Raw genomic sequence first — 25,128 nt, forward strand, 5'->3', positions numbered from 1 at the left:
ACACGGTAGTATGACAATTAAAGGTTTAAATCAGCTGTCAGGAGGTGACATTGCGCCCAGTGATCTTTGACTTCTCCCATATTGTTCAAGTAGATCTCCACATGTTTAAGGTTGCCTACCCCTGCTCTAGCCCAAACCAATGTAATGAAAGCACCAGATAACCTTTGACCTGCATATTAAGGACACTGGCATGTGTCACTATTGTGCAGTAATTTACCCACTTCCTATTCTTCAGTATTGTGACTCAGTCTTGCCTTTAGCACTTTCCCAGTTAAATTGTTCCAATATGAAATTTTATAGTGCATATACATGTGACTTAAGTAAAAAAAAAAAAAAAAGTTGCCATGCTGCTTTGTAGATTACATGTTATCAACCGAGCCAATCTGTAAAATTGAGAAATTTCAATGAGACAGTCAATGAGCTCACTGATCAGTCTTGAAGGGCGACAGGACATCTCATTATAGAGAAGAGAATTCTACCGTACCTTCAGCAAACAATGCCTGGATTTCATCATATACAAGCAGCAGTGCACACTGATAACCCGAGTTTAATGTACAATGGATGTACATGCACAGGTCTGTTCATTCTCTCTGCTGAGAATGGAAAACGTATGATGTAATGTATACTTTTTTATGTCAATACGTATAATTGCTATTAGTATATACACGATATCTCAGTAAGTCATCAAAACAAAAGCTGTGTTAAAGTGAACCTGAACTCAAAAAGTGATTTTATTTTTGCTTTTGATAGAAAATGTTTAAAAATCTTAATCATCCCTAAGCAGTGCCATGAAAAATATACCGTTTGTTTTATAATCTTTCTGAAAAATAGCACTTCCCGTGTCCACAGCCTCACTGCTGTATGTCTATAGTGTGATAGCTCAAGTGGAAAGCAGGGGTATATCATGAAATCAGTGGGCCCATGTGCAAGATCAAAAGTGGGTCCTAGGCATCAAGATAAAAATGTGGCGCACAGAGCGCTGCGGCAAAAAGTGAGCGTAGTTTAACCCCTTCACACCTAAGGGTAAAACAAATCTTAATGGCTAAGCACAATTTTGCAACATTGACATGTGTTCGTAAAACCGTACATATCATCACAACTACTTTGTACATCCAGGTGAATTATACCTTGTTTTTTTCAGGACAAATTGGGCTTTCATTTGGTGGTCAATGGTAATGGATATCTCCTGATTTTTTTTCTTTATCAAAGGAAAACTGGCCCAAAATAGCTAAATTTAAAAAAAAAAAATTTTTTTTTTCTTTTTACTGTGTGTTTCTGTTACCACTATAACCTACCACCAAAGAACAACCCAAAATAAATTTTTCAGCTCTTAACGATCGCAGCGATACCATATATGTGTATTTTATTTGTACCCATTGTTAGTACAGCCCAGAAACAATAGTGCACATTTTGTTTACCTAATACTGACAATAATACCATTAAAAAAAAAAAAAAAAATCCTGACCTTTGACCATGACCTTTTGACCTTGACCCAAACACTTACTCTGGCACTGAACTAGATCAAACCTTGATATAGGTATTTTTTCTTTATTTTTTCTTTTATTTTTAAGTTATCTTTTTTTTTTTTTAATAAACATTTATTTTTTCCCCTCTATAACAGGAGACAGAGATACAATGTATCTCTCTCCTCCAATCAGAGGCTATCACAGCAATCATGTGACCCGGAATCGGGAGCCCCGGGTCCCGATTGTTAGAACGGGACCCGGGGCTCTCAGTGACACCCCGGTCTTTGTGCTGGGAGCGCGCTATGTGGCACACTCCCAGCACAAAGACAGGTACGCAAATATGCGGCCCCACAGAAAAAAGCCCAGTTCTGTGATGCCGCATATTTGTGTGACGTCGGCGTCAAGGGGTTTTAATTGTGCTGTATATTGGGTGTGGCTTAATGAGGGTGTGCTTAAAAAGAGTGCTTAACAAATCTTGAGTTAAAGGAGCAGTTCATTGCTGGCTGTGGAATGCTTACTCCACAGATTTCGGTTGCGGGGCGCGGAGTATAAGGCAGTGGATAGTGTGAACAGGAGAGGGGAGCGGAGTGAATGGCGGTGGAAGGTACATACAGGAGAGAGGTGCGGAGTGTATGGCAGTGGATGGTATGTACAGAAGAGGGGTATAGATGTTTGGCGGTGGATGGTATGTACAAGAGAGGGGTACGGAGTTGTATGGCGACGGATGGTATGTACAGGAGAGGGATGCGGAATGTATGGTGGTGGGTGATATGCACAAAAGAGGGGTACGAAGTGTATGGTGGTGGATGGTATGTACAGAAGAGGGGTATGGAGTGTTTGGCGGTGGATGGTATGTGCAGGAGAAAGCTACATAGCATATGGCGGTAGGTGGTCTGTGTAGGAGAGGGGTGCAGACTGTATGGTGGTGGGTATGTACTAGAGAGAGGTACGGAGTGTATAGTGGTGGGTGATATGTCCAGGAGAGGGGCACGAAATGTATGGTAGTGGATGGTATGTACAGGAGAGGGGTACGGAATGTATGGTGGTGGGTGGTATGTATAGGAGAGGGGTAAGGAATGTATGGTGGTGGGTGGTATGTATAGGAGAGGGGTACGGAGTAGTATGGGGGTGGTAGTACCAGCTGTGAGAAATTAGGAAAGCAAAAGTATATTATTACTATTACATGAACTGCTTCAATGGAAGGTGATGATGGAAATGGGGTAAAGAGAGGAAAAGCAGCAGGGGGAGAAGAGAGTGGGTTGAGCAGGTGAGTGGTAGTGTGAGGACTCCAGCTTGGACACAGTGGAGGGGGAAAAAAAAAAAAAAAAAAGTTCTGGCAGGATGAAGGAGCAATGAGGTAGGATTGGAATTCTGACAATATTCTGAGGCTGTGACAGTTGCAGATAAGACATGGGCGCTGGTGAAAGGATTGATTAGTATACAGAGGGATAAGACTAGTAGGTGAAAAGACTGTGGACCAGGAAAGGCTGAGGATGAATTGTTGGCTCAAGAAGGGAGAGGAGGGGGGAAAGTGGGCTGCTGCGGGTGTAATGAGAGCAGGATGAGCAGTGGGAGAAAAGAGACTGTGGCAGTGAGCAGCTGGACAGAAGGAACAGATGTGGGAGTTGTTATCAAGGGTGCAGTGATACGGGGAAAGATTCTGTCATTTACCTTTACTGTCATTTACAAAACAGATTCCATCTTTAATGATACAGAGGCAGTGTAGTTTACAGAGGCAAGAGAGGATCGCTGCACAGTGAAAGAAGACAGGAGTAGGGGTCCGCTGTCATACACTTTCCACAGGCTGTGTGCAGGGGTCGGCCCGATGGGGCCCCATGTGCTCATCTATAGGAGCACTGCGGGTCAGAGTATTGTGGGTCAAAGCCTCTTTATACAATCCGTGCTAAATAACTTGTCATCAAAATAAAGCATGGAGAAATGAAATGGAGGGGTGAATTTGCTTTGATTATTAAAAATGGCTTAAATAGAGCTTTTGGCTTGTGGTGCTTAAATACATTGTAATTCTGCTTTAAAATAAACTGTTCACAGAAATAAAGTCTCAGGTACACTACTCAGCTTTGTTGTACAGATACTGAAATATTTGACATTGTGTTTATTTTTGCTCTGCATCCTATAGTGATGTCAGTGGTGACTGGCTGAAGGGGCTTACCAGAGTTATGTGTGTAGGACAATGAGACGAGGAGTTGCACAGGTGAAACTCGAAAAATTAGAATATCGTGCAAAAGTTCATTTATTTCAGTAATGCAACTTAAAAGGTGAAACTAATATATGAGATAGACTCATTACATGCAAAGCAAGATAGTTCAAGCCGTGATTTGTCATAATTGTGATGATTATGGCTTACAGCTCATGAAAACCCCAAATCCACAATCTCAGAAAATAAAATATTACATGCAATCAATAAAACAAGGATTGTACATAGAGCAATATCGGACATCTGAAAAGTATAAGCATGCATGTACTCAGTACTTGGTTTGGGCCCCTTTTGCAGCAATTACTGCCTCAATGCGGCCTGGCATGGAAGCTGAACCTGTGGCACTGCTGAGGTGTTATGGAAGACCAGGATGCTTCAATAGCGGCCTTCAGCTCTTCTGCATTGTTCGGTCTCATGTCTCATCTTTCTCTTGGCAATGCCCTATAGATTCTCTATGGGGTTCAGGTCAGGCGAGTTTGCTGGCCAATCAAGCACAGTAATCCCACGGTCATTGAACCAGGTTTTGGTGCTTTTGGCAGTGTGGGCAGGTGCCAAGTCCTGCTGGAAAATGAAGTCAGCATCCCCATAAAGCTGGTCTGCGGAAGGAAGCATGAAGTGCTCCAAAATCTCCTGGTAGATGGCTGCATTCACCCTGGACTTAATGAAGCACAGTGGACCAACACCAGCAGATGACATGGCTCCCCTAATCAACACAGACTGTGGAAACTTCACACTGGACTTCAAGCATCTTGCAGTGTGTGCCTCTCCATTCTTCCTCCATACTCTGGGTTCTTGGTTTCCAAATGAGATGCAAAAGTTGTTCTCATCAGAAAAGAGGACTTTGGACCACTGAGCAACAGACCAGGTCTGTTTCTTTAGCCCAGGTAAGACACTTCTGATGTTTGTTGTTCAGGAGCTGTTTGACAAGAGGAATACGACATTTGAAGCCCATGTCCAGGATCCGTCTGTGTGTGTGGTGGCTCTTGATGCACTGATTCCAGCCTCAGTCCACTCCTTGTGAAAGTCCACAACACTTTTGAATGGCCTTTTCCTGACAATCCTCTCCAGGCTGCGGTCATCCCTGCTGCTTGTGCACCTTTTTCTTACACACTTTTCCCATTAATGTGCTTTGATACAGCACTTTGAGAACATCCAACTTCTTTTGCAATTACCTTTTGAGGCTTTCCCTCCTTATGGAGGGTGTCAATGATGGTTTTCTGCACAACTGTCAGGTCAGCAGTCTTTCCCATGATTGCGATTCCTACTGAACCAGATTGAGAAACCATTTAAAGGCTCAGGAACCCTTTGCAGGTGTTATGGCTTAATTAGCTGATTAGAGTGGGACACTTTGAGCCTAGAATATTGCACCTTTTCACAGTATTCAAATTTTCTGAGATTGTGGATTTGGGGTTTTCATGAGCTGTAAACCATAATCATCACAAATATGACAAATCACAGCTTGAACTATCTTGCTTTGTATGTAATGAGTCTCTCATATATATTAGTTTCACCTTTTAAGTTGCATTACTGAAATAAATTAACTTTTGCATGATATTCTAATTTTTTGAGTTTCACCTGTATGTGGGAAATATAATTTCACACTATCATTTTTGGATCAAATGTCAGTTCTAATAAGCCCCTGAAACATTTAGGTATTTTTCTGTGAATGCTATTAAAAATGCACACGTTCTTCCTTCTGTGAGTGTGCATGTTTGAGAAAGTATTGTTGTGCTTTTTCATTGGCAAATTTACCTGTATCATGGATTAATAGGGCATTTTGATTATTAGCACATTATGTTTACATGTATCGTGTTATAATGCAAGGATTTAGAGCCTCAAAAATGTGTTGTACAAGTGTGGAAAAATGTTTTTCAAAAATATATTAAAAATGTAATTATGATAAAAGAAAAATGCCCAGTGTGCATGGGGCCAAACACACTTTATCATTTATTACCCCTATGAAAGGTGTGTTCTGGAATCCATATGCAGCATTATGCTTCATCTAACAATGGAAATCCTCACTGGCTTCGAAAGCCTCCTTTAGTTATTAAGTACATTATATTGAATACATAATACTAGCTCTATATATGAACTGAAAGGGTGTGTTTACATCTATCTCTTAGATTGTAAGCTCCTAACCCTCTTGTATTGAACTGTATTGTTGCTGTATTGTCTCCTGTTATATTGTAAAGCGATGAGCAAACTGTTGGCGCTATATCAATCCTGTATAATAATAATCTGGATTCTTCTGTACATTTATATTAGCATATACTGTACAGCATGAAAATTCCTATGTAGTCATTTGTCGGCAAACAAGCTGTTTAACCCTAGGTTCACACCTAAGCATTTTCTGCAGTGTTTTACAGTCCATGTAACATGATTTCCTATGGGATAAGTTCACATCACCGCGTTTTCACCCGGTGCGGTTTTTGCACAGGGTCAGGGATTTTTTTTTTTTCCTTAACGCAAAACACTGCGTTTTTGGTTCTATAGACTTCAATGGGAATGCTGCAGAAAAACATGTATTGCATTTTTGCTGCGTTTTGCCTAGCAACAAGCAACAAATCTGCCTAGCAACAAGAAAAAAAAACCCAAAGCATAACACATCCAAAACGCAAGTGTAAAAATGCAAAACGCAATGCAGAAACCCCCAGTGACACCAATAAAGTGATCATTGCTAATAAAGAGCACTAACACTGTACTAATGGCACTGGGCAGGAAGGGGTTAACATGTGAGGGTGATCAAAGGGTTAACAGTGTCCTGTTTTAGATAGTGGGCTGTGTCTGTAAGCACACTGCTTTGTATGGCTGTGTTATGCAGAGCCATGCAAAGCAGTGTACAGGAACTGATAGGCGAGACAACTGTATTGTTTACAAACAGTTCTCCCCCACCCCCATCAGAGATGCTCGGCAATCACCAGGCGCCGGAGAGCAATCACCATCTGGGACTCGGTGACTGACAGCTGAGGCCGCGAATGGTGGCGTGGGTAGGAGGTGCAAGCTCCCCCTACCAGGAAACTGCAAAATCACATATATATACGTGATTTTGCACACCCGTGCAGCCCTGTAGCAGTACTTCTGCTATAGGATGGAAGGGAAGCGGTTAAAGTTATAACAAAGACAATTAAATAAACAACAAAAACACAACAACAAACATGTCATACCCGCTCTGTGCAATTGTTTTGCACAGAGCAGCCCCGATCCGTGTCTTCTCAGGTCCGCTGCCAGCGCTACTGGCCCCTCCCTCCTGCTGAGTACCCCCAGAGCAAATAGCTTGCTATGGGGGCCCCTAAGCAGGCTCACTCCTGAGCAGCTGCTTTGCATGTGTACACACACACACAGTGGCTTGGCCCCACCCCCTCTCTCTCCTCATTGAGTCAATGGCCATGACTGACAGCAGTGGGAGCCAATGGCTCCCGCTGCTGTCTCAGCCAATGAAGTGGGAGAGAGCCCCTTGAGAGTCAAGGCTGTCACGCACATCGCTGGATCGCAATCGGGCTCAGGTAAGTATTAGGTGGGCCTGGGGAAGCTGCTTGGGACATTAAAACTTCCAACCACTTTAAGGTGAGATTTATGATATGTACCTACAAGCAAGCTTATAAGGCTTACCAGTTGGTACAGTGAATATCCGCTGAACACAGGTGCCCATTATGTCACTGTGCATGTGTAGAGTGCTCTGCATTCAGGGTACAGTGAGTGTGCCATCAATGCAGAGTGCCATGTCATAATCGTGACGTGTACATCAGTGATATCATCATGGCACGGTCATTCAAAAGGCCGCAGAGCACAAACCCAGATGGAACACTGAGCGACATGGAAGCACTTGCAGCGGGGAAAGCATGCCACTAGGGTGCTCTGCTCTATGACAGGTGTAAGCCTTTCATAATGTGCAAGTATATCTGTCTGCTTGTACCTTCCACATGGGCAGTTACTGGAGAGCAGGAAGAATCAATGAACTACAAGCCACGTGCCGCAGTGTACTTGATGTTCATTCATTCACGGAAGCTCCATGTGGCAGTGCGGTTTTCAAGTTGTGCCAGCAGGTGCGAGGCGAGGATTCCCCAACCACTGTCATAGGGCAGGAGGGGATCAAGGGAGGAGGCTGAACATGTTACATATCACACCTTAAATACAAGTGTGATATAAATAAAGAGTGGGTAAGTGAGCGCAAAACAGATCAGGTGAGCAGCTAACATACAGGGTAATCCTCAATACCTTGGAATATAAAAATGTAAATGGGGTATGTAGCGCTAAGGAATGAATATCAAGCAAGGAGGGTATCACCAAATATAGTAAAAATTCAATAGTTCACATAATGTAGCAAAAAAGGAAGCTGCATATGATCCAATGGTGTTTCCAAATCCCATTCAGTAGAATAATTAAAGAATTTAGTGAGGTTGTGCGCTTACCACAAGTACACACAATGTAAGCATTGTATGCAAATAACTGGGCGTCACGGTCTGGTCAGCAGCCTGGGCAACATCTGGTCATTTGAGGACATCTGGGTCACAGGTCCAACGCTGTCCAGGCCCCCTCTGGCTCTCAACTCCAAACCGCCACCTTACAAAGCTCATTAACAAACGAGCCGGGAGTCAAGAAAGTGCCAATAGTGAAGTACGTTTATTAAGAGCAAAAAAAGTGAGCTAAAACAGCAACAACTCACATCAATAAAGCATACATCCAGGCCCAATAGATAGGTTCCCTGGTGGCTAGTAGTTCAGTCAGCATGCAAAAATATACAACTCCAGGTCCAATAGATAAGTCCCTGGTGGCTAGTGGTATCATCAGCATAAGGATATAAAGTTTAAATTTGTAGTGATGACAAAAACATATACTCATCCAGGCCTGGTGAAGGTATTCCCTGGTGGCTAGTGGTTCCCTAATACCAAGGCGTCAATAGGGTGGATCCCCTAACATGTTTCGAGCTAAAGCCTTGGTATTAGGGAACCACTAGCCACCAGGGAATACCTTCACCAGGCCTGGATGAGTATATGAGTTGTTGCTGTTTTAGCTCACTTTTTTTGCTCTTAATAAACGTACTTCACTATTAGCACTTTCTTGCCTCCCGGCTCGTTTGTTAATGAGCTTTGTAAGGTGGCGGTTTGGAGTTGAGAGCCAGAGGGGGCCTGGACAGCGTTGGACCTGTGACCCAGATGCCCTCATGTGACTAGATGTTGCCCAGGCTGCTGACCAGACCGTGACGCCCAGTTATTTGCATACAATGCTTACATTGTGTGTACTTGTGGTAAGCGCACAACCTCACTAAATTCTTTTCTTATTCTACTGAATGGGATTTGGAAACACCATTGGATCATATCCAGCTTCCTTTTTTGCTACACTATATGAACTATTGAATTTTTACTATATTTGGTGATACCCTCCTTGCTTGATATTCATTCCTTAGCGCTACATACCCCATTTACACAAGTGTGATATGTAACATGTTCAGAAAGGTGATCCTTTAAGGGTTTGAATAAGGTACAGGAGAGCAGTATCTTTATATGAAGCTGAGCTCAAGAACATGGGAACATTTATTAAAGGAGAGAAAAAAAGGCAGATACTTATCCATCATGCCATACAAACAGGGAGGCGTGTGATGACCCCAAACATACAGCCATGTCATTAAGAACTATCTTCAGTGTAAAGAAGAACAAGGAGTCCTGGAAGTGATGGTTTGGCCCGCACAGAGCCATTATCTCCACATCGAGTCTATCTGGGATTAAATGAAAAGACAGAAGGATTTGAGGCAGCCTACATCCACAGATCTGTGGTTAGTTCTCCAAGATATCTGGAACAACCTACCTGCTGAGTTCCTTCAAAAACTGTGTGCTCAAGCACCTTGTGTACCTAGAAGAACTGATGTTGGTTTGAAACCAAATGGTGATCACACCAAATATTGATCTGATATAGATCTCTCTTCTGTTAATTTTGTTAGAAAAAAAAAACTATTAAAACTTCTATTTCTGAAAGCATTCTTTTTCAGCATTCTTTTCACAACTGCCTATAATTTTTGCACAGTACTGTACAGTGCTCAGCATACCCTTTTGAAAGGTAATATTTCAATCAATATCAACAAAACTGAGTTTTACAGAACATTTGTTGAGCTCATTACATGAAAGTAAGGTTAATAATATAACTTAGATTACAAAATCTTCCGTTTTACTCAAATCAACTTGTCTCTTCAGACTTCCCCATAGGTAATCAATTGGGTTCAGATCAGGAGACATACTTGGCCACTGAATCACTTTCATTCTGCTCTTCTTCAGAAATGCAACAATGGCCTAAGATGTACAGTTGTGTTCAACATAATAGCAGTCAGACATCATTAACCAGATCAATCGTTTTTTAGTAGAAATGATATTTCTACATGGCAAATAATTTACTAGCAGGTGTAGTAGAGTAATAGAAATCCAACAGACCCAACAGTCATGACATGCATGCTGCTGATTCTGTGTAATTAAATCACTAATTGAAAGGGGCATGTTCAAAATAATAGCAGTGTGGAGTTCTATTAGTGAGGTCATTCATTCTTTGTAAAACAGGTGGCAATTATTGCCCTTATTTAAGCAAGGAAGGCAGCAAATGTTGTACATGCTGGTTACAGTGCATTTCTCTCTGAAATTCTGAGGAAAATGGGTCGTTCCAGACATTGTTCAGAAGAACAGAGTACCTTGATTAAAAAGTTGATTTGAGAGTGGAAAACATATAAAGAAGTGCAGAAAATGATAGGCTGCTCAGATAAAATGATCACAAATGCTTTAAAATGGCAACCAAAACCTGAAAGACGTGGAAGAAAGCGAAAAACTACCATTCGAATGGATAGAAAAATAGCCAAAATGGCAAGGGCTCAGCCAACAATCAGCTCCAGGAAGATCAAAGAAGGTCTAAAGTTACCTGTGAGTACTGTTACAATTAGAAGATGCCTATGTGAAGCCAAGCTATCTGCAAGAAGCCCCCGCAAAGTCCCACTGTTGAAAAAAAGACATGTGCTGAAGAGGTTACAATTTGCCAAAGAGCACATTGACTGGCCTAAAGAGAAATGGTGCAACATTTTGTGGACTGATGAAAGTAAGATTGTCCTTTTTGGGTCTAGTGGCCGGAGACAGTTTGTCCGACGACCCCCAAACACTGAATTCAAGCCACAGTACACTGTGAAGACCGTGAAGCATGGTTGCGCAAGCATCATGATATGGGGATGTTTCTCATACTACGGTGTTGGGCCTATTTATCGCATACCAGGGATCATGGATCAGTTTGAATACATCAGAATACTTGAAAAGGTCATGCTGCCTTATGCTGAAGAGGAAATGCCCTTGAAATGGGTGTTCCAACAAGACAACAACCCCAAACACACCAGTAAACATGCAACTTCTTGGGTCCAGACCAAAAAGATTGACCTTATGGAGTGGCCAGCCCAATCCCCGGATCTTAATCCAATAGAAAACTTGTGAGGTGACATCACAAATGCAGTTTCTGAGGCAAAACCAAGAAATAGAGAAGAACTGTGCAATGTAGTCCAATCACCCTGGGCTGGAATACCTGTTTACAGGTGCCAGAAGTTGGTTGACTCCATGCAACACAGATGTACAGCAGTTCTCAGAAACAGTGCTTATACAACTAAATATTAAGTGATTCAAAGGAAAGCAAAATATTCAAACATTTTGCAGTTTATATAGTGAATGTTTGAGTTTGTAAAGAAGAATACAAACACTGCTATTTTTTTGAACAGTCTAATATTCACTTTTCTTCAATTGTTTTTTTAGAGGAACAACACAAATTTGATATATTTTTCTTCATGTTTTGATTTGGAATAGAATGTGTAGTGTTCCCAATGCATTTGTGTGTATGGAAATAAAAGCTATTAGAAGGATTTTGAGCTTTATTCACTTTTTTCAACACACTGCTATTATTTTGAACACAACTGTATGTTTTGGATCATTGTCATGTTGGAAAAGTGCATGATGATCACGGGCAAGGAGCATCTTCTCTTTCAATATAGAGCACTACATCTGTGAATTCACAATACCATCAATGAAATACAGCTGCCCGACACCAGCAGCACTCATTCAGCCCCACAGAAGGACACTGCCACCACCATATTTCACTGAAGGCACCATGCATTCTTCTTTGCATTCTTTACCTTTGCAACGCCATACAGTCTTGAAGCCATCAGTTCCAAAAACATTTATCTTGGTCTCATCACTCCAGAGTACAGAGTCCCAGTAGTCTTCTTTTTCAGCATGGGCCCTGGCATATTCTAGGTGGGCTTATTTGTGCATGGGCTTCAGGAGAGGCTTCCTTCATGGACAACATCTTTGCACATCATTCCTCTGCAGTGTATGCCGTATTGTGTCACAGGAAACAATCCCCCCAGCTTGGCTTTCTACGTCTTTACCTAACTGCAGTCAACTTGCATGGCGATTTTCTTCAACCATTCTCATCAGAAAACCCTCCTGTTGAGGTGTTAACGTTTGTGGACAGCCTGGATGTCTCTGTGAGATGGTGGCAGTTCCATCTTTGTTAAATTTTTGTATTACTTTTGCTGCAGTATTCTGACTGGTAAGTAAAGCTTTGCTGATCTTCTTGTAGCCTTCGGCTTTCTTGTGTAAAGAAATTATTTTCTTTCGCTGGCCTCTCTCTTCCATGTGGTGCCATTGCTGACAGCATGAAATGTGAAGTGGTTTTCTTTGTTAAGGAACGCCCTTTTATAATCAACTGTCTACTGGACACCTGTTTGATGAATAATTAGACTCACCTGTAGTCGAATTCTTGTTAATTAGGATTTTGTCGTCTAAAATTTAGCTTTGCTCCTAAGACTTTCATTGGGGTGTATTCATGTTTGCAACATGGTCTTGAATGAATTTGTTAGGAAATATACTTTTTTGTGTGTGTAAATCAACAAAATTTAACAAAAATTAACAAATCTTGTTTGCAATCAATGGCCTGAATTTGTGGGAGTATTTTGCAGTAAAGTGTATCATAGAAAATGTTGATTCTGAAAGAAAAGTAAAGGTTTTCTAACAAATCTGTTGGGGTGTACTCATTAATGCTGAGCACTGTATATTTACCTTAAATTAGCTCTAATCAGCCATATGTAACTTCTTCCTCCCCTTTGCTATTTTTTCTGCTGCTTTTTTTTTTCTATTGTTTTACTTATTTTTTTAAGGTATTTTCTGTTTCATTCATTTTGTTCATAATTTTCTTCAGTGTTCCATTAAAAAACAAATGCACAAAATTAAAAAAAAAGAAAAAAAAAAAAGATACGCCTGTTCTTTTGTACCTAAAGCAATTTGGACATTTACAGTCGCTTTTCTGGAAACGAAAGGAAAAGTATGTGGCAAATCTTTATTACTGTCATTTTGCGTGCAATAAGCTCATTTATCTGGCAGGCCTGAACAGGTCACTGCATCCTTCAATTGTCTACAGCTGTGTGATAAAAGAAGTGATCTTTCTGGTTCTGGAAACTCCAAGAGTTCAATGTAGTGAAGGAAATGCATTCTTCAAGTAGAGTTTACTTGTGATTTTGTAACTAAAGCTGGCCATACACATTTAATTTTTTTTTTTCCAGGTCAGCCTGTAGGCTGAACATAAAAAAATCTGGCAGATTCCACCATCTATGCTACAGAGCACAGATGGATTAATCTCCCACTGTGACTATTGTATTCTGATAGCTGTCCGCACCTGCTGTAAAAATACCGGAACAGTGCCTGCACTTTGTACAACAATCTTTCTACCTGCTGATGTTTCATACATGGGATGCCGGAAGGGAGGTGGTCAGCAGGGCCACCCACAGCACAAATTTCAGCCAATTAATCAGGAACATGTACAGCAGTGAATAGACATCTTAACAAAATTTCTATAACAGATTACGTTGGTCAGTAAAGATGTGAAATAAAAAAAAAATGCGGCTAAAAAAAATGATACTACCAGTTTATTAATTTTTAGTTTACCAACAATATGTTAGACTTGAAGTCTTTGTCATTAATGCCACATTAATTAGCACCTTTGCTACTGCTTGTGCATTTAACACTTGATTCTTTCCTATCATCCTGTAATGGGGTGAGAGGCCCCTTCTGCGCATCCCCAGCTTGTTTTCTCTATTACCATGTAGCATTCCCTCTTCAGCTCTGTCTTTGATCTCTACCCTTTTTCCCTAAACAATGCCACAAACCGTTATTTCATATTGGGCTTGTTCTATACCTACTTAGTTTTATTTTTTACCCTAGTACCCAATTTCTCTTTTTTATCTGATAAAGACTAACACACTGAATTCTTCCCAGACAGCAGTAAAATAAAAATCAACTCATCCATAAACATTACGATATAGGGCAAAAACATTTTATGGAGGAAATTAACAGATGTGAATGCAGCAGAGGATCAGGGAAGTCTGATGAAAAAGGATCTAGTCATGTGAAGAAGAGATGCCCTGACACTGCAAAGCATTTATTAAATATACAATAAGATTAACCATGTTAAAAATAAAAAAAAAAGATGACACCCTGCACTACCAATATATGGGAAGAAAATGTAAATAAACTATGCATGTTGTCGCTAGATCACTGTCATATGTTCCCACATCCACTGAAATACACCGCTCTGCACTCACGTATGTACATACATAAACCATGTTGCCTATTTCACACTATATGCAAAAGGTGTAAATGTAAGCCATTATGGGTATAAATGCTATGTGTACAATGTTACCATTTCCCTTTCTATCAAGGGCAGACACATTTCCAACCCATTGCTGTATGTCTTTCACTACTTTAATACTGAGATAAATGCAAAGAATTGGCAGCTTATCTTTGTAAGAGAAAGTTGTCAACCTTTGTTACCCTGTGATACAGTCCTTAGCACATAGGCTGAAGTAAAGCGAAATCAAAACTGAATCTGCTTACTGGTGAATAACCAATCTCAAGTTATGCCCTAAGTTTTGCCCCAAATTCTGCCCTCAGTTGTTGGAACTATGCAGTCCTCATATTTTTATCACTTGAAAAACTGCACTTTGAAGAGTTAAGAAGCATTTGTGAAAAGTTTCCTTCTTCCGGCAGCCTTGCCCAGTCATGTACACTGCGTCATTCCCTGGAAGGAGGAGGAATCCAGTCACTGAGCCCAGGAGCTCCTGTCCTTTGTGTGTGACCACACATTTCTCATGGAGCCATCAATGAAGCAGCACTGCTTGTTATTTGGAGCAGGACGACGACTATACATAGCATGAACTAAACACAGAGCATGAAAATGAAGACCCTGCTATTTCTGATTCTTTTCTCAGAGTCTACGCTCTGTCTGTTTGGTGAGTACAGAGACCTTTTACATATATACTTATGTGTAATACCTACAACCACAGGAAAGGGTTCGGCACTCCACAGCTGTGCCATGGTGTAAGGTTACATGATATCATAAAAACTAGCTAATCAAGTCTTTCAAGTTGGAGTCTTGGTTAAAACTATAGTCATAGTTTATGTGTGGACTAAAATATGTAAATAATCTACTTTATCAGAAAATTAGGCACTATGTGGTTTTCAAACAGTTAGTAATTATGTAAAGGAATGATCTTTTGTCTAAAGCAATGCTGTCTATTTCTACCCCTATCAAATTATGGTTGTATAGAAAAATATTTGTAAATCTATAGACATTCTGATACCACAACATACAACCTTCCTGATGACCGATCATGACCAGCTCTGTTGACCTATCTGATCACTAGTTTGTCCTGAAATAAGTCCGCTACCAAGGGTGCCCAGCAACCAAGTGTGGATGTTACACCATGATGAACAGCAAAAGAATCAGCAGTAGGATGGTCTTCAAACCTCATCTAATGCCCATGGCCACCTTTAAGTTTAATCACTAATTTTGCTCCTAAATTCAGGCTCAAATGCATTCCTCAAGGACTGAAGTAAGACAGTCCAATAAAATTATAGCCACAAACATGAAAAGGATGTTGTCGAGTAGTACCGAGATTGGCAGGACTATAAGTTGATCAGGGTATTTATTCCCTGGTCATGCACAGCAAATCTTTCACTAACACAAAAATGTTGAGAGATCGCTTTATTTGCCCTCAACTTGGTCAACATTGAGATGACAAATTAAGTCATCAATGAATGATTACAAAGGATTTACCACATCTCAGGCCACAATAATAAACAATTTGTGTTCTTAAAAGTGGAACATCACCCTACGCCTAAACTGGCCTAAGCCAACATTACGTATCTACTCCAACAGGACCAAGATGGCAGCGAGGGACAGAGGCACAAACAGATTGCTCCAGGACAACGTTGGAAATGTTGGGCAGGTGAGCGTGTATTTTCAAGAAAAGACAGCATCACAGGTAAGGGAGAATTGGGGTGGAGTGAAGTTCCTCTTTTAAAGTGGAACTAAACCCTACTATACTTACAGCCAAGGAAGCTGCCATCTTAGCCTCTGTTAGATTTGTAGTTGCCATGGTGCTGCACATGTGAGTTAGGACACCAGCCATTTGATCGGTTGGCAGTTTGGTTGAGGGCAAAGCAAATTTGAGAGTTCTTATCCACAGCATGCCTTGACTGTAACGGTTTTGAGGAACCATTTGATTTTTAGGTTTAGTTCTGCTTTAAGTATTTGTTTTCAACCTAGAGCTAAAATCTACAAAAAAAAAAAAATCTACCAGAAAATTAGTATTGAATAGGCTGGAGGTTTCTCTTGAAAATGTTTAGCCCTCATGTGTGAGCTTTTCATATATGCATACTGTACATCACAGCATATAAGACAACTTTTACCACACTGCACAGCTGTTGTCTTTAGAGAAAAAAAGTAATTTAAAAGGTATTTAAACAAAGATATGATCATTACTATTAATTTTATTTGTTTTTTAGACAATTCTTCAGAAGTTTTAGAGAATGAGATTGACACTGCAACTCCAAGGACTTTTCGAGCAGGTCATCATTTCCAACATTTCGAACCAATTCCCAATATTACTGATGATCAAGAGCAGTCAACAACATCCAATGACCAGAAAGCTGCACCAGAGAAGCAGACAGTCAACAATTCAACTTTGGCTTACTTAAGAAGCTCTACAAGTACAAAGCTGATACCATCTATATACATCATAGTGATTCTCATTGGTATTCCCGCTAACACTCTCGTCTTACGGATGCTGTTTTCAAAGACCAGAACTGTGTGCACGGCAATATTTTACACCAACTTGGCCATATCCGATTTACTTTTCTGCCTCATGCTGCCCTTCAAGGCGGCATATCACCTGAATGGGAACAACTGGATATTTGGTGAAGCAATGTGCCGAATTGTGACTATATGCTTCTATGGGAACATGTATTGCTCAATTCTGCTCCTCATGTGCATTAGTGTGAGCCGCTACGTCGCCATTGTCCACCCATTCACATACCGGAGTTTACCTAAGCGGACATATGCTGTTCTCCTGTGTTGCTTTGTGTGGATTACTGTCCTCATGTTCATGATACCATTTTTCACAAAGCAGCAGACATATAACTTGAATGAACTTCAGCTGATATCATGCAACGACATATATGAAATATCTGCTGACAAATTTCAGTTCAAATATTTTATATCACTTGCTGTGTTTGGGTATCTCATTCCTTTCACCATGATAATATTCTGTTACTTCTCCATCATAAGAACTCTGGGGACCCAAGAACACAAACGATTAATGTACCTTAAAATAACCATCCTGCTTCTGCTTATATTTGCCTTGTGCTTTACACCAAGTAATATCATTCTCATTGTTCACCAAGTCAATTATCACTACAGTTACAAGGATGAACTTTATGGAAGCTATCTCATAGCACTGTGTTTCAGCAGTTTGAACAGCTGCCTAGACCCTTTTCTCTATTTCCTTATGTCTGAGATAACAAAACTATCCAAAACCTACTCTGAAATGCATAAAGTGTCTAATGAAACACACATGAAACTTTTGGGATCGTAAAAGGATAAGTCATCTGGTCTGTGACTTTTGGTGTAACTGCACCATCTACTGATCATTTGTAGATTTCTGAAAATTACAATACGCCATGCAGAACATATAATAATGAAAAAATGTTTTTTCTACAAAAAAAAGGAAAAGAAAAGTAAAAAGATTACAATATAATGCACTTTATACTAACTATGCCATCTATTAATGGTCAGTTTTAAAAGCCTCTGGAAATAAAGAAGGTACAAGAGTTGGTTCATAAATGAACACTTACCCCAAGGCTGATGTCAAACGGCTGTTATTTCAGTAAGGCTATGCAAAGCACAGATGATTTGCAAAATGCAGTAACTTAGAGCAAACAAATATCCAAAGGTGGAACTCTAGCCATAACCTTTTCTTGTAGTTTTGGGTAGGATGGAAAACAATTAAAACATTTTTTTTTTGGTGCATTTGACCTCACTGTGGCATTTTCCTATTTGTGCCAGTAGCTGAAACGGCTGGAAAGCTTCATTTTATTGCTACCCATTTGTCTGTATGAGATTCCCTTCACTTCCTGTCCCAATGACGTCAGCACAACAGTATGTTTGGGGAAATCTTCCCAAAGGGATCAAACACTGAAAATAAAACCTGAGAGAGGACTGTAAGAAGAATACCAATTGTAAACACGGAGATAATCTTCAGTGCTTTAAATCTTAAGGGGTGCCTGCCTAGCATTATTAAAAATGACTGTTACAAGTTATTGACATTTTATCTTCTATTTTGAAAGTTCCTTTCTTTTTTTTGAATAGGAGTATGGAATGGTTAAACGTCTGTTTATTTTTCAGTGGTTTGTGTCTCTTTGGTGATATTTTTCTTCATTGCCTGCCCTGGAGATACATCAGGAAATGAGAGAAATTCTTTCCAAAGTGTGGAGATTCCCCTTTTAGGGCTCATTCACATGTGTCGCTGGAGGGCAGTTGCGCCAGGTGGTTGAGCTGAGGTTTTACTGCCCCCAAATGCGCACATGCCATGGCTGCAATGCTTTACTCTGTAGCCATGGGAAAAATAAAACAGCATGACCTTTCAGCAAGTGTTGCCACCGCCAAATGTGACAAGTTCAGGTCTATGGGGCTGCCCTGCAATCGTGTGCAATGCAAATGACTGCAGCATGGCATTTAAAGTGTTAAGGCAGGCAGTGATGAGACAACATATCACCTCCTCACTGCCTAACGGGTGTGAATCTTTTCAGAGGAGTAGCAGACCTTGACGCACGTTTGAACAAGCCCTTAGTTGTCTCAGAAACGGGTATCTCCCTGGAAAAATTTCCTCTCACCTTTTATTCTAGTGACAACTGATAAATTTACAAACTAGGAACAAAATAAAAACTTGACTGGGCCCCCAACCTTTCTCTGCTCAATCCAAAACTAGAAAAAAGTTTGGGCTATACAGACACTTTAACGTTTTTGGTTTAGTTGGGAAAAATAAATATCTGCCAAGGGCATTTTTTCCAGTGTCTGATATAGGAGATGGTTGCATGCACTAAGTACATTGATAAACACAATTGTAGAGAATGATCACTGGACACTATGGCATGCTGGTATTGCTATCAGCTTCCCAAATCATGAGATTCACTTTAATTCCTGTCCCAGAGACAGTAATCATAGGACAGGAAGTAAAGGGAAATCTCAACAGGAGCCCAGGAGGTTCTATTTCTTCTCCACTGTGGCCAAACCAAAATAAAAGTCTTGTCTAAAGTTCTCATATTTATTTTATTTAATTATGTGATCAGTTTGTAATTATATTTGTACTCTGAAGAAGCTCATTACATGCCGTTCTTCATGATCAGTACTGCTGCAAAGTGACTGTATTTTTCTCCTCTTCTTATCTTTCTGCCCTATGGGTCAGTTCTGTATCTTATACAATGATGATTAAATAACCAAATTCTTTAGTACGGTACCTGCACTGTAAATATATTGTACCAAATAATTAAAAGATAAATAACTCTATATTTAATATATAGGAAATGTGAAAATGTGGATGTCAAAGCAAAAATTATTTTCAGGTAAACGTTATAGAAACCTTAGATGTTATTTTGTGAAACGTTTACTAAAGGATTGCTATTTAAAGTGAGTAAAGTTACAAAATCATGTGTGCCAAGGATGCAAACTCACCCAGAAGCACTTGTAATTTTCCGGAACAGGGCTATATTGGATTATGTTTTACTGACATTGAAGTAAACTAAGCGCAATTTCTGACTTTAGCAAAGTCTTTTGGATATCATTCACACTTCTGTTTTCCCTGTTGTCTGTGAATGTCCTTTAAACTGTTTGTAATGTTTTTCTGTACATTTAAAAATTATATTTATAACATTTTAAATGTCTTTAGTTTCTTATGTAAATCTAATTAATAAAAAAAATATAGAAATATACAGTGCATTCATAAAGTATTCAGACCCCTTTCACTTTTATTCAATTTTGTTATGTTGCAGCCTGACACCACAGTTATTTAAGTTTTATTTTTTTTTTCTCATTAATCTACACTCAGTACTCCATAATGACAAAGTGAAAACAGAATTTTAGAAACGTTGGCAAATGTATGCAAAAAAAAACAAAACTGAAATCTCACATTGGACAAAGTATTCAGACCCTTTGCAACAGCACTTGAAATTTAGCTCAGGTGCCTCCCCATTTCTCTTGATCGTTACCGAGATGTTTCTACATCTTGATTCAAGTCCACCTATGGTAAATTAACCACTTGTCCTCCAGGGAATTTACGCCCCCTTCCTGACCAGGCCATTTTTTCAGATACGGCACTGCGTTATTTAACGGACAATTGAACTGTTATGCAAAGCTGTACATAAATGAAATTTGTCATTTTTTCCCCACAAATACAGCTTTCTTTCCATGGTATTTGATCATCTCTGCGTTTTTTGTTTTTTTTTTGTGCTATAAACAAAAAGACTGTCAATTTAAAAAAAACAAACAATATTTTTGACTTTTTGCTATAAAACATATCCTATAAAAAAAAATTTCAAAAATTACATTTCTTTAGAAATTTAGGGCAGAATGTATTCTGCTACGTCTTTGCTAAAAAAAAATCCCAATTTTTAAATACTAGTAATGGTGGTGATCAACGACTTATAGCGGGACTGCGGCAGGCATTCTGACACCGGATGGGAACGAACGACAACGGATATCTTCAGTGACACTGGGCAGGAAAGAGTTAGCATCTGGGGCAAACAAAGGGTTAACTGTGTGTTGTGCTTACACTGTGTGCTGTTTTACTAGGGAGACATGCTGACAGGAGACAGATCTGTGTTCTCCCCTCTCAGCTTTAGCGACCATCACTGAGTGCACCGAGAATCACTGGTCAGGACCCAGTGTTTGACAGCCGCTGCAACCAAGGGCGGCGCGCGTGCCCCCTACCTGGAACTGATTCTATACACACACACACACACGTGATTTTGTGGCCGCCCTGTAGCAGGATATCTGCTATAGAGCGGTAGGGAAGTGGATAAAGTTACTGGATATGATTTGGAAAGGCGCACACCTCTCTATAAAAGGCCTCACAGCTGAGAATGCATATTGCACCAGAGCAAAAGCCATGAGGTCATAGGAACTTCCTGCAGAGACAGCATTATTGCAAGGCACAGATCTGAGAAAGGGTCCTTTCACTCGGGTGTTAGTTTTTTTTTCTTCAGTTCAGTCATGTTTTTTCAAAGAAAAAACGGATGAGTTTACATCCATTTTTTCATCCGCTTACATTGGTTTACATCTATTTTTTATCCGTTTTAATCCATCCACACCCGTTTTTCATCTGTTTTCAGTCCGTTGGCATCTGCTTTTCATCCGTTCAGTTTCTTTTTGCAGAAGAAAAATAGGGGGTTTTCCGTTAAAAATAACAGATGTGGACATTAAAGGATTTAAAAAGACGTTCATCCGTTTACATTCGCAAGTCCATAGAAATACATGGGGGTCAGTTTTTCATCCGTAAACAGACAGATGAAAACCGGAACGCCCGTATGAAAGAGGCCAACGGCTACAAAAAAAAAAAAAATCTGCTGCACTGAAGGTGTCCAAGAGTACAGTGGCCTCCATACATTTCAAATGGAAGAAATTTGGCACAACCAGGACTCTTCCAAGAGCTAGTAGCTCAGCCAAGCTGAGCAATCAGGGCAGACGGGTCTCAGTAAGAGAGGTGACCAAAAACCTGTTGGTCACTCTGACTGAGCTCCAGATTTTCTGTGTGGAGATGGAACAAAGTTCCAGAAGGACAACCGTCACTGCAGCCTGGGCTTTATGGCAGAGTGGCTAGACGGAAGCCACTCCGCAGTGCAAAACGCATGAAAGCCTGCTTGGAGTTTACAAAAAAGCATCTGAAGGACTCTCAGACTGTGAGGAACAAGCTGTTCTGTTCTGATAAAACCAAAATTGAACGGATTGGCCTCAATTCTAAATGTTCTGTCTGGAGGAAACCAGGCACTGCTCATCACCTGCCCAATACTATCCCAACAGTGACATTGTGCTGTACGAGTGTTTCTCAGCAGCAGGGACTGGGAGACTTATTAGGGTTGAGGGAACGATGATTGGAGCAAAGTAAATGATGAGGGCAGACAGCAAGGAGTAAAACTGCAGAAGTGAGAGGAGAGGTGGATGCGTATGGACGGACAGCACAACACTATTAATTTTCTACTCAAATTGTCGTGTGACATTTATTTGGTGTATTAAATGCTAAATAAGTGTGCTTGGATCAAAGTACGTATGCATGTGCCATACCTATTGCATCCCAGTGGAGGCTAAAAATCGTTGTATTGGGCACCGCTACTACAGTGATCTCCACTTGCTTCTGCATCCCATGCCGAGAGAATGCCCTGCTGCTTAATGAACACAGAAGTCACTTGCTCAGCACGGGTGTCATTCAGAGAACACTTTGCCTTTTTTCCATAAATGCAAAGCATTCACTGATTGGATGAGGCAGATATTTAGATGTGACCACTAGTGGTGCACCAAAATTAAAATTCTGGTGCTGAAACCAAAAAATCAGGATGCACTTCAATTTTTTCAGTTCAGCGGAGGCCCAGTGTGTTTAGTGGAAAATCTGGTTTAAGCCTAATTCATTCGTGCGCATGTCTGTCTTCACCCACATGGGATGCACAGCTGTTAAGTGCAGTGGTGTGCATGTAGCATGTTAAAATCAATGACAGGTGGGCAGCTGAATGGATCTCCAAACACATACCTAAGTACTTGGTCATACCAGTGCGATTTGTGAATTGAAATTGCACCTAATGAATGTGAATGTCAGTGTCTTAACATGTGCGATTTGCTGCAGCGCGTATTCTAAAGTAGTTCTTGCATTATTTTTTCTGCAGTTTATTGCTAGCTCACATACATAGAATACAATGGAAATCACAATGCAAATTGCAAGAAATCGTTGAAAATCTTCACAAGTCTTCAGAAACCACACCTGAATTTGTGCTGAAATCAGTGTGACCGGTGACTAACTGTATATCTGGGCAGGACCCATGCATGTATCAGAACAGTGTCTGCAATCTAATGTGTGCATCGGCCCTGCAAGAATGTACAGTCAGCGAATCAACTGGAGATCTGTGCAGCTGCCCACCTGTCATTGATTTGAACATGCTGCCTGCACACGACTACATGGAACACCTGTACAGATTAAAAACACAGATTGGTAGGCCCCTGTGAACATACTGTATATACCAAAATTCCTCCATGAGAAGCAGGTTGTGATATTTGCTGAATACATAAAGACAGAAGATGGCAGTAAAAGATAATTGGAACCAAAGGTAAATGGAATATCGAAACAGTGAATTAAAATTCAGTCTTAAGTAACATAATTAAATATCAAATAAATAGCAAATGTGAAGGCAACAAAAGTGAGAAATTATTCAAGAGTTAGTTCGGGAAAAGTTGGCACTAAGGGCCATCAATAGCTTTAATGTATATATAAACCTCAACAATGAATTTCTTTTACTTGTTCCCTTTGGTCTAGTATTGTTATAAATGGTTTATTATATCTAAATCCAAAGCAAGAAGCAGCACCAAAATCAACAAGTGACCCTAATCTCCTGAAGACTTCTGTCCAACAAAACATGTTGAGCTTGGCTTGTATGTGTGATGTCATTGCGTAGTAATGCTGGTTTGTGCGATTGCCGGCCAAACTTGGTGTTCTATATGCTGGAGCCATCAGCTTGCCACCTTGTTTTCATGCAAGTCTTTTTTTTTTATCTTATTGCACTTATACACGGATGATACATGTTTTTAAACAAACAAGAGGTTTTTTTGAATGTACTTCACCATGGATGGTGGATGGATTTACTACCGTGGAGCCGGATCTACATAATATGTTGAGCGTGTTTTGACCATTTACTGTATAACGTGATGGCCCATCTGGTCTGGTAAAAGGCCCTTCTGTATAGTGGTGGAATCTTTTTCATCAGACACTTTGCTTGGCACTAAAGCGATATAAGTTGTACTTATCACTCACGGTTTTGGATTGGATTTTCTTTGGGAAGGAGAAACTTTAATTGACACACACCCTTTTTGAACAGTTTTCATATGGACACTTTTGTAGCAATTAATATTTATATTTTATGATTTGATTGTGTCACAGAGTTGTATTTTATTTTTCACATAATTGTTTTTTGCTGATGACTTACTGATTTTAGTGCTGCTTTTTGTTTTAAATTTTGTTTAACTGGTATCACGGTTATAGTGGCTGCTTGTTTATATGAATTGTTTATATGAATTTGTTTCTTAGCAATAAACAATAAATTTCTCTCATTTGCTCCCTTTTGGTCAGGTGACGTACCTTTGAAAGCATTTTATCATATCTGTTTGAAAAATGCAAAAAAAGCAAAAAAAAAAAAAAAAATGTATAAAAAAAAAAAAATAGTTCTGCATCCAGCCAGAAATCTTGTGAGATGGTAACGTCTTGTACTTTCTGGCTCTGCATGGTTATCAGTTAGCATTATTCCCTGCTATTTCTACAAAACTAAAAAAACACCTCTCGATTCCTGACACAGTGTTAAGGCTTGAACACACAAGCCGAATATCGGCCGGTATAAGCCGGATCAACAGAACTCAGACAACATTTTGCCAGTGTGTATAGTAGCCTGTCTGACAGAAACTGGTCTAATGACCGGTTTCTGTCAAACGGCATGTTGGAAAATCATCCTGATCAGTGTGTGTTCTGGGGGAGGGGCAGTCCCGCTCTCAGAACAAAATAGCACAGTGGGGAGATCGCAGCACCAAGATCGCTTGTGTTAGTACGGTGATATGAACGTTATAGTGTGTACCCAGCATTACGTAGGCCTAACAAGCTCCCTGTCCAAGGGTGATAATACTGCTTTGTACAGTTGTCACCCTAGGACAGAAAGTGAGTTAATGGCAGGATTACCAGGTTAAAATAAAAAAGGTAGATCAGGGGACCAACTGGTCCTAGTGTATCACTGGACTGATACATGAGCATTTTATTACCCTTAACATTCTAATATTCCAACACTAAAGAGTTTGTTTTAATTG

General features: G+C 40.2%; 2 protein-coding genes across 4 annotated transcripts in view; one reads left to right on the forward strand and one right to left on the reverse strand.

Annotated features, from left to right (window-relative positions):
* IQGAP2 (IQ motif containing GTPase activating protein 2) overlaps positions 1-25,128 on the reverse strand; it is a 387,646-nt gene that overhangs the window by 112,453 nt on the left and 250,065 nt on the right. The window lies entirely within an intron of this gene.
* On the forward strand, positions 14,776-20,030 carry F2RL2 (coagulation factor II thrombin receptor like 2). The gene is made up of 2 exons (XM_089694227.1): positions 14,776-14,974; positions 16,533-20,030. Exons 1-2 carry the CDS (start codon positions 14,914-14,916, stop codon positions 17,618-17,620), a joined length of 1,149 nt encoding a protein of 382 aa, XP_089550353.1. The 5' UTR covers positions 14,776-14,913; the 3' UTR covers positions 17,621-20,030.

This window comes from Staurois parvus, unplaced genomic scaffold, assembly GCF_062004578.1.
Source record: "Staurois parvus isolate SC_StPar_1 unplaced genomic scaffold, SC_StPar_1.0 ptg000656l, whole genome shotgun sequence".
Classification (NCBI taxonomy): domain Eukaryota; kingdom Metazoa; phylum Chordata; class Amphibia; order Anura; family Ranidae; genus Staurois; species Staurois parvus.

Excerpts from the sequence above, each read along its gene's own strand:
- F2RL2 (XM_089694227.1), top strand. The coding sequence starts at position 14,914 with ATGAAAATGAAGACCCTGCTATTTCTGATTCTTTTCTCAGAGTCTACG. Across the intron at positions 14,975-16,532 it reads GTCTACGCTCTGTCTGTTTG|ACAATTCTTCAGAAGTTTTA; the intron begins GTGAGTACAGAG and ends TTTGTTTTTTAG.